The sequence below is a fragment of the Sinohyriopsis cumingii genome, unplaced genomic scaffold, assembly GCF_028554795.1.
Source record: "Sinohyriopsis cumingii isolate HCF-2022 unplaced genomic scaffold, ASM2855479v2 utg000622l, whole genome shotgun sequence".
NCBI classification, from domain to species: Eukaryota; Metazoa; Mollusca; class Bivalvia; order Unionida; family Unionidae; genus Sinohyriopsis; species Sinohyriopsis cumingii.
In genome coordinates, this window is record NW_028315918.1 from 3,749,085 (window position 1) to 3,762,928 (window position 13,844).

The following is a 13,844-nucleotide window of genomic DNA, read 5'->3' on the forward strand; positions in this document are numbered from 1 at the left end:
AGCAAAAACATTTGACAGTTCTTTTGTATAGAACTTAATAACGTACTTCCCAAAAATTTGTTGGGCTTTAAAATGTTTTAAAGATGGTTCATATCAATGTTCTCTAAGGACTTGCATAGTTTAAGATGATATTTTTAAGTTTAAATTTTTTTAAAGTAATTTTGCATGTCAAATATGTTTATGATTCAGTTTTTACTTCAGGCTAAATAGTTATGTGTGATTTACAGAATATATTACACATGCACGCATGCATGCATGCAACTCAGCACACGTACTTGACATCATAGTATTTAAGATCAATAGTTGTTAAGCCAAATTGTTGCATTTCATATTTATGATTATTTTGACACATAACTAGATGATCAAAGAAATCTATGGCTGTTGTAATTCCATGTCTTTTCATTTGATTTATTTTTCAGAGCCAAATTACTGGCCTTAACAGCTGGATGGAGGAGATGGATGTGTTTCTTCACACTGAGGACCCAGTGACTGGTGATCTGCAGGCATTACAAGCCCAACTTCAGGAGAGTAATGTAAGGATACAATTTCTTACATAAAGATGATCTGAACATGAGTGTTCATTTTATACATGGAATATATAAAAGAAGTTAAATAATATAACAAGAATCTTTGAGTTGCATTCATTGAGTGGCCTTATTGTATTATTGAATGTTTTCCTTGTTGCATTACTTTATGACTTTGCTGTCAGGCATTGCTGATGGGGGTGTACATTGTTGCAGTACTTTATGACATTGCTGTCAGGCATTGCTGATGGGGGTGTACATTGTTGCATTACTTTATGACATTGCTGTCAGGTGTTGCTATGGGAGTGTCACATTGTTTCAGTACTTCAACATTAATCAGGTGTTTCTAATTCAGTGTCACATTGTTTCATTACTGTGACATTGTTGTCATGTGCTTCTATGGGAGTGTCACATTGTTGCACTACTTGACGACATTGCAGTCAGGCGTTTCTAAGGCAGTGTCACATTGTTGCATTACTATATGACATTGCTGTCAGGTGTTGCTATGGGAGTGTCACATTGTTTCAGTACTTCAACATTAATCAGGTGTTTCTAATTCAGTGTCACATTGTTTCATTACTGTGACATTGTTGTCATGTGCTTCTATGGGAGTGTCACATTGTTGCACTACTTCATGTTGTAGTCAGGTGTTTCTAAGGCAGTGTCACCTTGTTGCATTATATGTCATCGCTGTTAGGTGTTTCTATAGCAGTGTCACTTTGTTGCACTTTGTTGTGAGGTGTATCTATGACAGTGTCAGATTATTAACCAATCACCACGCATGTTATATTCAACTAATCAAACAATGTTTTGCATTAATCTTTGTAAGGAAAAAAAAAAAGAAGCCAAAAACAGAAGAAATTTTCATGATTTAAAACACATTTAAAAGTATTTTAATGAAAAACACAAATTCTTGAATGAAGGAAATTGACAAAGATGTGAAAAATAAATTTTCGTTCAAATAGTTTGAACGTTATGTAAAATTGAAGATGGGTTTAGATGAACCATATCAGTTAAACTAGGTGACACTTTTGTCAAGCGCGACTTACCGGGATAGGCAAGATGCAGTTTGTGTACAAAGAAAATAAATTGCAGTAATCTTGGCTCAGTTGCTCATGAAGATTATGTTGGACCAACGAAACATGTCACTTATAAAACATAAATGCTCACACTATAGTATTGACAAGTTGTTTAAACAGTTTAGTGATGAAAACCAAACCATTTGGAGAAGATATTGGTAACGGTACCTTGGACACTGCAGCGGCAACTGTCAGTCATACATATTTTCCAGTTTGTGATAGGATAGCAAATGCGGAGGCATGTAATTCTGGGTCAGTTTTAGGGGTTTAAAATAAAAATAATTGCAGGAGCTTTTGGGGGGAATTGCCCCATAGTCCCCTGCTAGGGCATTGCCTCTAAAGGACAATTCCTTGACTGACATTTATTTACAGGTTTCACTATATACAAGGTATCATAACTTGCTAAACTGGACATTGAATGTAGGGTGCCCATAATTATTCCATACATTTGTTTGGTCATTATGTTTTCTCAGGTGTTGAAGCACTTTAGCCACAAAACACAACAGAATGAAGTGTGACAGCTTATCTCCTGGATTATTACTAACATTTGCCACAGGGTCACATTAATTCCTTGCATCTTGATGATTTTGAACTATGTTGAGTGCGAATGTGTCGGTAAATATAAGGCTTTTGGAAAAAAAAGCATATGTAGCATAGGCCCTAATTAGCCAGGAAAAAGATGCTAGCAACAGCTAGCTTTTAATATCATCCACTAACACTTGTTTAAGAACCTGATCAAACGAAAACTTTACATGGTTGGACATGCCCGTTAGTTTTATGTATTTTCAGATTTGTAAGTTTGCATGTTATCAGTCAGTAATTAATTTTTTAAAAAGGTTGAATGGCATAAAATGCAGTTATTGGGTGAAATTCCAATGTTTTGCTTTCCAAAAGGAAATTATTTTTTTATATAAATAGTTTGAGAGTAAATTAGTATAGCATGGAAGGATGACAGTCATATTAAAGCAGCAACAATCATAAAGTATTTAAGAATGAAATATATAAAATATTTTTCTTTTATTGTTACAGCTTCTTTGACCACCTTAATATGCTTTTATATTGAATTTCATGAATATTTGCTGCAGCCATTTAACTTGGTGCAAAAAGTGTTTGGCATGATCCATTCAAATTTCTGGATCCCTGATATATATGTAAACCACTTATGGTTGATTGGCCTCCCTTTATAACATCATAAAATTATTTAAAATGAAAACACTTTTTATTTCAGTTTTTTTATATATCTCCCCCCTTTTTCCTAGTCAGTTATCAATATTTTTTTTCTTGCCTTTGTAGGCTGTTCAAGAGGACATTAAAACCCTACAGCAGAATGTGAGCAACATAAATGAGCTTTATTCTCAACTGAAAGTCAACAGTGAACCTTCCTTTAGGGAAAAGATGGCTGCTGAGGTGCTTGACCTAAATGAGAAGTGGGACAGAGTGCTTTCCCTTGCAAAACAGCAGAATGAGCGGTTGAAAGGTTTGCTCGACTCTAGTCAAGATATACACCAGAGAATTGAGTTATTAATTAAGTGGCTGGAACCAATCAAAGAGGACCTTTCCAACAAGGATTATGCAGTTGAAAACCCTAATGACCTTCATGTCAAAACCAAGAAATTCAAGGTTTGTCTTATTTCTTGATCTTAAAATATATTGCATTAGGCCATGCACAAACAGTGCATTTAGATTTTCTATTTAACCAGCTGGGATGCACCCTTTGTACATGTATGCGTAATAAACAAAATTGGAATAGAACTTTATTAGAAATTGGTCAAAAAATGAGCTTAACTATTAGCAGCAGAGAGGGTGAACAGACCACTTAGGGGAATGGTCACCCTTGTGTTTTACCAAAAAAAATAGTGACCACTCATAGAGGTCAATTACCACGTCTACGATTATTGTTTGTCCCAAACAGAACCGTAGACGCCCCTCTCTGCTGCTATCAATATTGGGAATCATCATCTGAATCATGGGAATCTTCATCTGTTTCATCTTCATCTGAATCTTCGGAATTTGTTCTATGTTTCAAGTAATATTCAAGTTCTGATGGTGGTTTTTCTATTTTTGGATTTATGTTCTTTCTGTGTTTATAATATATCATCAAACTTCGATATCGATCTCCACCGCAATTTTTGCAAATCTGATATAATCCTCTAACGCCGTTGTTACATCCAACACATCTTCGTGGACCAGCATGAGGATTTTTCTTTATAAGATAATTATGTTTCTTGCAATATTCTCCATGGCATTTTTTATTACAATTGTTAGTGGTTCCTTGACGCAGCCACGCACAGTTGTTCATTATATTAATGATATCTGTTTAATTAAATTTAATTTTATCATCACCCCTGTTACCCAAATATTTTATCAATACCCACACGATATCTTGTTCTTGGATCATGTAAATTTATTGTTATAAATCCATGTGGGGTAGCTTGCGCTCGTGAGAAGAAATTTCTGAATTTAATTATATCCATGTCACCACCACACCAAGTTTGATGAATATTTCGCAATGTGTGTGTGTCTACGCCATTAAACACAACTAAAATGTTGCAGTTGTCTCTGATCACTTTTGGTATTTGTGTATATCGTTGAGTAACATAGATCACGTCTGTATTTTTGTGTCTACCTCGGGAAAATATTCTGGCTGGATTTGATTGTTTATCTAGCATCACATCGTCGTATACAACTAAATTATTAATAAATCCGTCTATGGAATCTACGGATGGTGCTTCATCAATATCGGTTATAAACTCTATAACATCATTATCTTCATCCAGTAATCGCGCGTTTTCATTGAAATCTTTAAGTACATCATAACATCGCTGATCATCAACGGATGGTGCTACTAAATACAACTTATCCCATTTCAACCATCTCATTATCAGATTAAGTAATAATTGCGTCTTACCCGATCCAGATGGTCCTATGATAATCATTCTGATGGAATTCGGTAGCGCAGGATGATGCTTAACTGGCTCTCGTTGCCGAGTTGCTGAGAAATCAATTATATCCATATATGTTATAACATGAATTTATATTGTTTACGCTGTAGAGTTAAAACTCCAACTACTGATTTAGCTACAGTTATAACAAAAAACAAAAAAATAGCGTACGGTGGAAAATGTTCTGTATGCGGTAGAAAGAAATTTTCATTTTTACCTAATAAGCGCGGTGGTGATATTGCTAATTTGATGTCAAAGTTTCCAGGTGCTCCATGGGCTAAATACAGCGGAGAAAAACATCTACCAGGATATAATTATTGCGGTCCTGGTACCAGACTCGATATCAGGCTCGATAATCAAGATCAACCAAAACCAGGCGAGGAACCAATAAACGCTATTGATCGAGCTTGTCATGCTCATGATGTAGCTTATAAAAGTAAAAATCTACAAGATAGGCATATTGCAGATGTAAAATTAATTCATTCATTAAATTCTATAAAAAATAAAAATATTAGAGAATCATTAGCTAATTGGTTAGTAAGATCCTCGATGAAAGGTAAATTAGCGATTGGGGCTGGTAATTAATAATGGAATCAATTTATTATTCACCGAGAGGATACTGGAGAGGCAAAGCAGCAATTGGTAAACTCGCTGATGCAGCAGCGGTTAAACATTCTACTGCTAAAACGTGGTTATCCAAACAAGCAATATGGCAAATTTATCTACCACGTCCTAAACAAATTCAGTACTCGTATTTCGATGTCAGTGTTCCTAATGAAGTTCATCAAGCTGATATTCTGTTTTTACCGCATGATACTGTACGTGGAAAAACGTACAAGTACGCGCTAACCGTAGTTGATGTTGCAAGTAGATATAAAGAAGCGGAGCCGCTATCAGCGAAAACATCATCTGAAGTAGCCGATGCGTTTGAACGAATTTATCAACGAGGTGGTGGACCACGAGGTGGTCTACGATGGCCACAGCTGTTACAGGTTGATCCTGGTAAGGAATTTCTTGGTCCAGTATCATCGCTGATGAAACAACATAATACCAAAATACGACGAGGTCATACTGCAATTCACCGTGATCAAGCAGTTGTTGAGCGATTCAATCGAACACTTGCTGAACGGTTATTTGGATATCAATACGCGAGGGAATTTATTCAGGATAAAAGATCTCGTGAATGGGTTGCAAGATTACCAATCGTGATAGCTGCATTAAATAATGAGATCACACGAACAATCAACATGAAACCCACTAGCGCGGTCACAAAAAAAAATATACCAACACAACGAAAAGATGCTGGAAAACAAAAAATATTAGGTGATGTCACAGTCAGATATTTATATGAGCCTGGTGAACTTGAAGGTGGTAGCGCGAGAGCAACTGATCCTATTTGGAGTGTTACCACACACAAAATATCTACCGTGACAAGATCCACTGGAAGAAATGTAGGCGTTTCCAGACCTGCAATCTACAGATTAGATTCTGCTGCTCCTCAACGTGGATTTACACGTGAACAACTACAAATAATTCCCGTGGATACACAACTACCGCCGCGATCACTCCGGTGATTTCGATTACTTAACTAGCGCCTCTACGTCGATTACACTCAAGACAGGTTAACATGGTATTTTCTCGTGTATGACCGCGACTATTATCTTTTCTATCTACGGTAAATTGTCTTGAATCATTACTCGAATATCGCCATAACATTATACAATTACAACTGATGCAATGATTGTTCTGCTGCTGTTTTAACTCAATAATAAATTCAACATCAAGATCAAAGTCACATTTATTTTTTTTGTCAGATTGTTTGTATCCGATTAATTTTTTTCTTATTATATCATCATCGATGATGTTAAATTTATCAACGATTTCAGGAATTATAATTCTACGTAATTGAGATATATTTCTGACCCTCGATACCGCCAAATAAACTAAATTTGACCACTCGATGCGATCGTCTACAATCCAGACTCGTGTATCAGAAATAGTTAATCCCTGTGACGAGTGGATTGTCATGGCGTATCCCAACACCCATGGAGATTTGTCAGCGCGTAATGCATCTTCGACCACACTGATATCAACGGTGACAATATCATTTAATACGAGAATCTGTTTCCTTGACTCTGTCAAGGGTCCTGGAATATCAACATTAATATTCTGTTTTCGTGTATCTGATGGTCTATAACATAACGGAACGGGTAGTTCTGAATATTGTTCTTTATGCAGTTGAAATAACTGTTGTTGTAAAGCGTCTCTGATTATTTTTCTACTTGCTACGATCAAATCGGTGGGTCTCCATGAGTTCAAAAAATCACTCATTGATGTCTCTGAGATCACTCCACGTATTATTTCACACTGAATTTTGTTTGATTGTAATCTGATTAATTTTTTAAACTCCCTCAAATTTGCATCAAGAGCCCTATGATCATCATCTATTTCTTCGTAATAATCAACGAAATTTTTTAACCAATCATGTGGAGATGGTCCAACAAAAGGCGGAGGTTGACCATGATCGCCACACATTATTATGGCGGTATTTTTCGTCAACAACCAATCAAGAAACGTTTTTAATGTATCCAATGACACCGTGCATATCTCATCCCAAATAATTATTTTAGGTATATATTTTTCTCCCATCCGTTCAGGAGTCCATGTATCTCCGCGCCACCGAAAGAAACTATGATACGTACACGATTGTACTTGCCGCTGTTTCATCTCACGTGCGAGTCTATGTGTGGGTGTCAGCACGATTATATCTGAATTTCTAAAAACATTAATCGTTCGAGTTGTTTTGCCGCATCCACCAGGTCCATTGAGATATACTGTCTTATATCTGGTTATTGGATCACTCAACGATGGTGCTTTCGACATTTCTGATATTTTATTACCCTCACGATAAACATCTCTCACTGGAACATCTGCTGATTCTGTGTAATTGTGTAATAGTTCCTTTTTTATTCTCCACGAACCCCATCGTTCATCATTACTTGTAAATTTCATAACAGATTCTAAATATTTACTTGAAATATAAAACGAGTCCGTTGCGACTCTGACTGCGGTCTCAGGAAATCTATTAATCATCGATAATAAATTTATAGAAACATAAGCCAACATGGAAGATCTTAGATGAGTATATTGCGGGGATACGTCATTTATGTAACTAACGATCGTACCTAATTTTGTTCCGTCGGATAAATAAACACTCTCTCGATTTACAAATGTATTTTTCGCCGTTGTATCAGCGATTATAAAATCGTACTCGGCATCATCTAAAATTAATCGTGCGTGATGTCTTTTATAATCATATGCACCACCTTGAGTAAATTTACCTATAATTTTTCTACCGAGATCTTTTGCGGTTTTGAGTTTATTAGGAATATCGTCCTTAAACTCGCTAATAACTTCAGAATCTGACATGGGCAACCAAACTTTGGTCTGTGCATGATATGATATAATTGCCTCACTGACCACCAACGATGTCAGTATCGCACAATCTAGCATATATCGCAACAAAACTATAGGTGCCCAACGTTTTTCACAAAAATGTCTACCAAACCAAACATAACAAATCTTGTGAAGATTTTCGTTAAGCTCGAATGATTCAATACAGGCGAATCCAGTCAGATCAAAATCAGGTAATGGTCCATTAATTGCCACCCGCGTCATCTCGTTTGTTGGGTGACCAAATCTTTCAAAGTACGTAGAACAATCTCCGTATCCCAGAAAACTTCCTGGATAACATGCAACCATATCAACCGAAATAACATCATTGTAATTGTATTTGGTATTCCATAATCCGCCATGTCCATATTCGACGCAACTTGCGCGTACGTCCTCGAGTAAATCAAATCGTGTTGGTTTCCATGAATTTCGTTCTCTGGCGAAATGAGCCGCAACAGATGGAACGGTAAAACAATTAGTTAGTAATTTGTCAGTATTTTCCACGTGTTTGCACTGTAAAAACGTCGCAAGATTTTTCATCTCGTCATGGAGGAATTCTGTGCGATATATTTCACCGTTCGGTTTGACAAACTGATCAAATTCACCCTCCTCATTACTTTTGAATAACCATACCGATACAGGATCGGTTTTACTTATTTCGTTGATAAAATCAAACATACTGATATCTGCCCCAGAATTATCTGCCACAGCCATATCTGTGGGGTAAAATCTAACAGTTCGATCACACGGAAATATTGTTACTGCGTTAGTCCATGCGTGCGCGTTATGATCGATAATATTTATTGGAGCTCCTTTCGATTTATATTTCGACTGGTACAGTACTTCTCCCGTTATTGTTGCTACGGTTATTGGAAATTTTAATATTTTTCCTAACTCAGCAACATCTTTTATTGTAGCACCAGTATCCTTAACTGAATCAGCCCACGAGTTTATTTTTTCACGCCTTAAATCAGTTAATCCATTTCCACGCATCGCGTTTGTAAAGTGTTCTATTACTCGTTCAGCTACACAATTTAACCTTGAAAATTTCATCGGCGCTAGTTTATCAACGTTGGGTTTTTTATTTATCTCATAAATTCCATAAATAACTGCTGTTACAGGATACGCTCGCTCATAATACGGTTTATCAATACCAGTCAATAGACCCGGTCTGGAATTTTTACTTAATATGATAGTTTTATTATTGCCAAGGACAGGATCATATTTGTCACGGATAATCCAACTACCTGTTTCTGTTAATACAATAAATTTTACTCTGAAGAAATATTTTTGATTGCCCTCGTATTCAGCGATGTAGTTAATGATAGTTGCCGCTCGCTTGTCGTTCATTGTGGCGTCCGTGACAGTGTTGCGTATAATCTTGAACGTTGACCATGTATGAGATGCACCATCCGTGTAAAATTCTTTCTTGGCGTCATGAATTTTCGAGATCAAACTTTTATTTTTCGGATCAACCAGATCTCGTACTGGCAAGTCAGAAGATAATCTGTCAAGGTTGAATTTATACTTAACAGGCCTAGTTTGGGATAATCTCTCAAACTCGTTCATATAATTAAAACAAATATTTAAATAAAGAAAATTATATATATATATACAATGTCCCAATGTAGATGGTTGATGATCGGCTCAGTAAATCGATGCAACAAATCCTGTAGAAAGGAATTTTGTTGGATGCACTCACAAAACATACGACGAGGAAGTCTAGGACCAATACCATGTCTACGGTGTGGTATTGGAGTGCGAGGAAAGACAGAATTATGTGGAAAGTGTGGCGGGAAACGGTTCAGAGAACTTAAAAGATATTATGACAAAAAAAATAATAGCGGTGAAAACGCTATAAAATCCGTGAGGGATTATATATCAAGATTTCAGACAAACAATGATTTAAACATATAATATTATTATAATGGAGCAAAATATATTTGTCCCACATCCTGTCATAACAAACTATGAATCAAATATTAATGGTATCATCAGACGCCGCAAGTTAAAAAAACCAGTTGGTAATGTTTCTAATACTGGCTATCTTAGATTTACAGTTGGAAAGAGAAGATATCTATGTCATAGATTTACATACGAGTGTCACAAGGGTTTGATCAATGACGGTCTTGTTATTGATCATATTGATGGAAATCCTCAAAACAATAATTTATCCAACCTTCGAGTGACAACTCGAAGCGTGAACTCTGCATGTGGTAATACAGGAAGATGTAAGACAATCGGAAAGAGGGCGGTAATTTCTACAAACATAGAAACCGGTAAAGAAATTATGTTTCAGTCTATGAACGCGGCTGCGACATATTTTGATATTCACTCGCGTTCAGTACAAAGAGTGGCAGATAATATAACCAGATCTGCTCTCTCGAAAAAATATAAGCAGAAAATTACATTTCAGTATCAATAACTATCATCACCACATTATTAACTATCATCACCACATTATTAACTATCATCACCGCATTGAATTAATTTTTTTAATTTATGTCACAGTAGGTCCTCCATACACTACTGAATTTTTGATTTAAGGGGAGATTACTTTGTAATATATAGTTTTCTTCGTAGATGGTTGGTTTTTTATGATCGTAATTAGTCAGTTTAACTAATTACATCGTATAGTGCCGCCGAACCTAACTCATTAGACTCATAAGTATTATTTATGGTTTTTAAATATTTCCCCATCATACAACACATGATAATATTATTGATCCGTAGGAAGCTGTGTGTAAACAGAAACCGTTACTCATTGTAATTGACCTGCAGTTGTGTGTTCACTGAACTTACAATTCTGGAAAGTTCTTTGACTGGTGCATTAATACCTCTATATTATTGATTTTCGGTCTGCTACAAATACAGAAACTATTATTCAGAAACTATTATTCAGAAACTGTTATAAATACAGAAACTATTATTCAGAAACTGTTATTATTCAGAAACTGTTATAAATACAGAAACCGCTACAAATACAGAAACTGTTAAATACAGAAACCGTTATTATTCAGAAACCGCTGTTTACTGTAAATATTGGTTCCTTAGCTATATATTAACTTCCGAAACATATGTTCGTAACAATGTTTGATAGCTCGATCAGTATGGTATTGGACTGTGGCGCTCGCGGTCCAGGATCGAATCCCCATGGCTGACAATTTGTCGGTGGTGCGCATAATTGCGATTTTTATAATAGTGGGGGGAACCGCAAGAACCCCTCCGCTCAGCAAATTCACAACCACAATATTGACTGGTTGTTGATACATATTTTCGTATCACCCACTGGATTAATTATTGTGGGTGTGATTTTGCTGAGCGTATATGTTTGTACTGTCCTTAGTTAGTACCGTTTCATTCATAATCTGAGCTCGCTAATACACTCGATAAGGGCTCTTCATTCATTGTATATAACCATTTCATTGTATATAACCATTCATTGTATATATGTTATATGTATATCCTCTAAACTTGGTAGATTGCGGTGGCAAGCTACGAGTTTAATGAGGACTGTGCTGTCCTTGTGCTGTCCTTAGTTAGTGCCGTTTCATTCATAATCTGAGCTCGCTAATACACTCGATAGGGGCTCTTCATTCATTGTATATATGTTATATGTATATCCTCTAAACTTGGTAGATTGCGGTGGCAAGCTACGAGTTTAATGAGGGTTGTGCTGTCCTCCCTCTTGGGCCTCTAGACCGTTGTTTGGCGGGTTAGGGGCTCTCGTAGAGGGAATATTTGCCTATTGAACTTGGTAGATTGCGGTGGCAAGCTACGAGTTCTTGGCTGTGCTGTCCCTGAAACATCCCGACGAACTCGCTAATACACTCGATAGGTGTTCTAGGGATATTTTTTTTTATTTTAAAGATTTATATATTATATAATGAACCATGAAAATATCAATGATGTAATTGTCGCTATTAAAAAATTAAAAAAAGATGGAATTAATATATCTGATGAACTTAATCCTGAAAAAATAGTTTCTGATTTTGAGATTTTACAAGAACGTAAAACCATGGGGACACACACACTATCATCTGAATACAGGCTCATGAAACGGATTCAATCGGCAATGTTTCAGTCGCTAGCTACCGTAGAAGATGATCATGTGAAGGAGTTCGTTCCTCTTTCTACCGCCGTAGAAAGAATTAAGTCGTTATTATCCCACGAGTATGAGGCAAAGAAAACGATTAGTACTCGCATAAGACTATTAAGAAAAATAATGTCAGATCGTGAAACGATCCAAGGTAACTTCGTTGGTGAAACGATCCAAGGTAACTTCGTTACTGGTGATAATGAAAATGAAAGTTTTGGTAACTGGGGTCCAAGTCAACGCTGACCACGTGTATTGATAGTCAAAATCAAGAAAGTTCTAACCTTGTCAAATTTGTTCCTAATAAATTTTATTTATTAATAATATTATTTTTACTGAATTAATTTTTTTTTTTTTACTAAAATCAAGAAAAATACACAAATTACTTGATTCTGACGGGGTAGTTGGTAGTCAAAATCAAAGAAAAATGCACGAACTACTTGATTTCTGACGGGGTAGTTGGTAGTCAAAATCAGGAAAATTGAGCAATTTCGTTGTATTTTAGTAAAAAAAAAAATAAAAATCTCAGTAAAAATAATATTATTAATAAATAAAATTAATTTATAATAAATAAAATTTGTTAGGAACAATTTGACAAGGTTAGAACTTTCTTGATTTTGACGGGGTAGTTGGTAGTCAAAATCAAGTAGTTCGTGCATTTTTATGTTTCTGAGGGGGTAGTTGGTAGTCAAAATCAAGTAGTTCGTGCATTTTTATGTTTCTGAGGGGGTAGTTGGTAGTCAAAATCAAGTAATTTGTACAATTTCAGTAAAAATCAGGAAAATTAATAAATATTATTTTTTTTTGTGATAGAAATTTTAATTTTACTTTCATCGACTAGCTTTTTTAGTTGCCTGGGCCGATTAATTTGTACCAAACACAAATTTGTGCCAGTAATAATAAAATATTTTTTTAGGTTAATCGAATTTGAGTCTGATCTCTGTTACAAATGTTCTTCTAACTGTTAAGAAATCCTCGCGTGTAAAACCCTCCTCCACATGAAGATCTACGACAGAAATCCTTACGGCGGAAGTCCTTAGACAGAAATCCTTAAGACAAAAGTCCTTAGACAGAAATCCTTACGACGGAAGTCTTAGGACAGAAATCCTTAAGACAAAAGTCCTAGGACTTTACATACAGATTTATTACAAGCTCTTCTTCACGTATGTCAATCAAGCGATTAAGGTGGTCTGTGAGTTTAAAATTGATTCGTGTTAACATATTATTGTGACACCGCAAATACACGGGATTAGTTGGTTCTTGCACGATTAAATTTCCAGGGGGAACTTGTGGTGTGAACGTGTACAGGATGTATCCTTGTTGAGCTTGATTTGATCTTCCGAGATCTATTTGATAGCTGCCATCGATTACGTCACAAACCAGATTGACCGCGACCGTCGGTGTTATATTAACGATCCGCGGGGATACGTGTCTTCCGCCGCCATGTGGATCATTATCATGTCTAAGAACAGTTGAAGGCGGAATTAATTTTCTCCATGCATCGAGTATTTTAGGAAAAAACTCATCAATGACATCACTGACAGATTTTCTTAACTCGGTTACACTATACCCGGGAAATTTATAATTTGGTACATCGGCTTCTGTTAATTTATATTTTTCTAACCACGCCTTTGCATCAGAATTTTTAGGTGATTTTAAAAGACTAACCATCGCCTGAACTATTCGGTTATTAAAATATTCCATGTCTGATATAAGCCGATTTAATCTTTCCACACGCGTGATGATTTTT

The 13,844-nt window shown here is 35.9% G+C and overlaps 1 protein-coding gene across 7 annotated transcripts in view; it reads left to right on the top strand.

The window, feature by feature from the left end:
* LOC149773699 (dystrophin-like) overlaps positions 1 to 13,844 on the top strand; it is a 494,817-nt gene that overhangs the window by 117,580 nt on the left and 363,393 nt on the right. For all 7 annotated transcript variants that reach the window (XM_089946224.1, XM_089946223.1, XM_089946219.1 and 4 more), the window contains 2 exons: positions 420 to 533; positions 2,897 to 3,223. In XM_089946224.1, the coding sequence (XP_089802350.1) occupies positions 420 to 533; positions 2,897 to 3,223 (441 nt within the window). The remainder of the gene's footprint in view (positions 1 to 419; positions 534 to 2,896; positions 3,224 to 13,844) is intronic.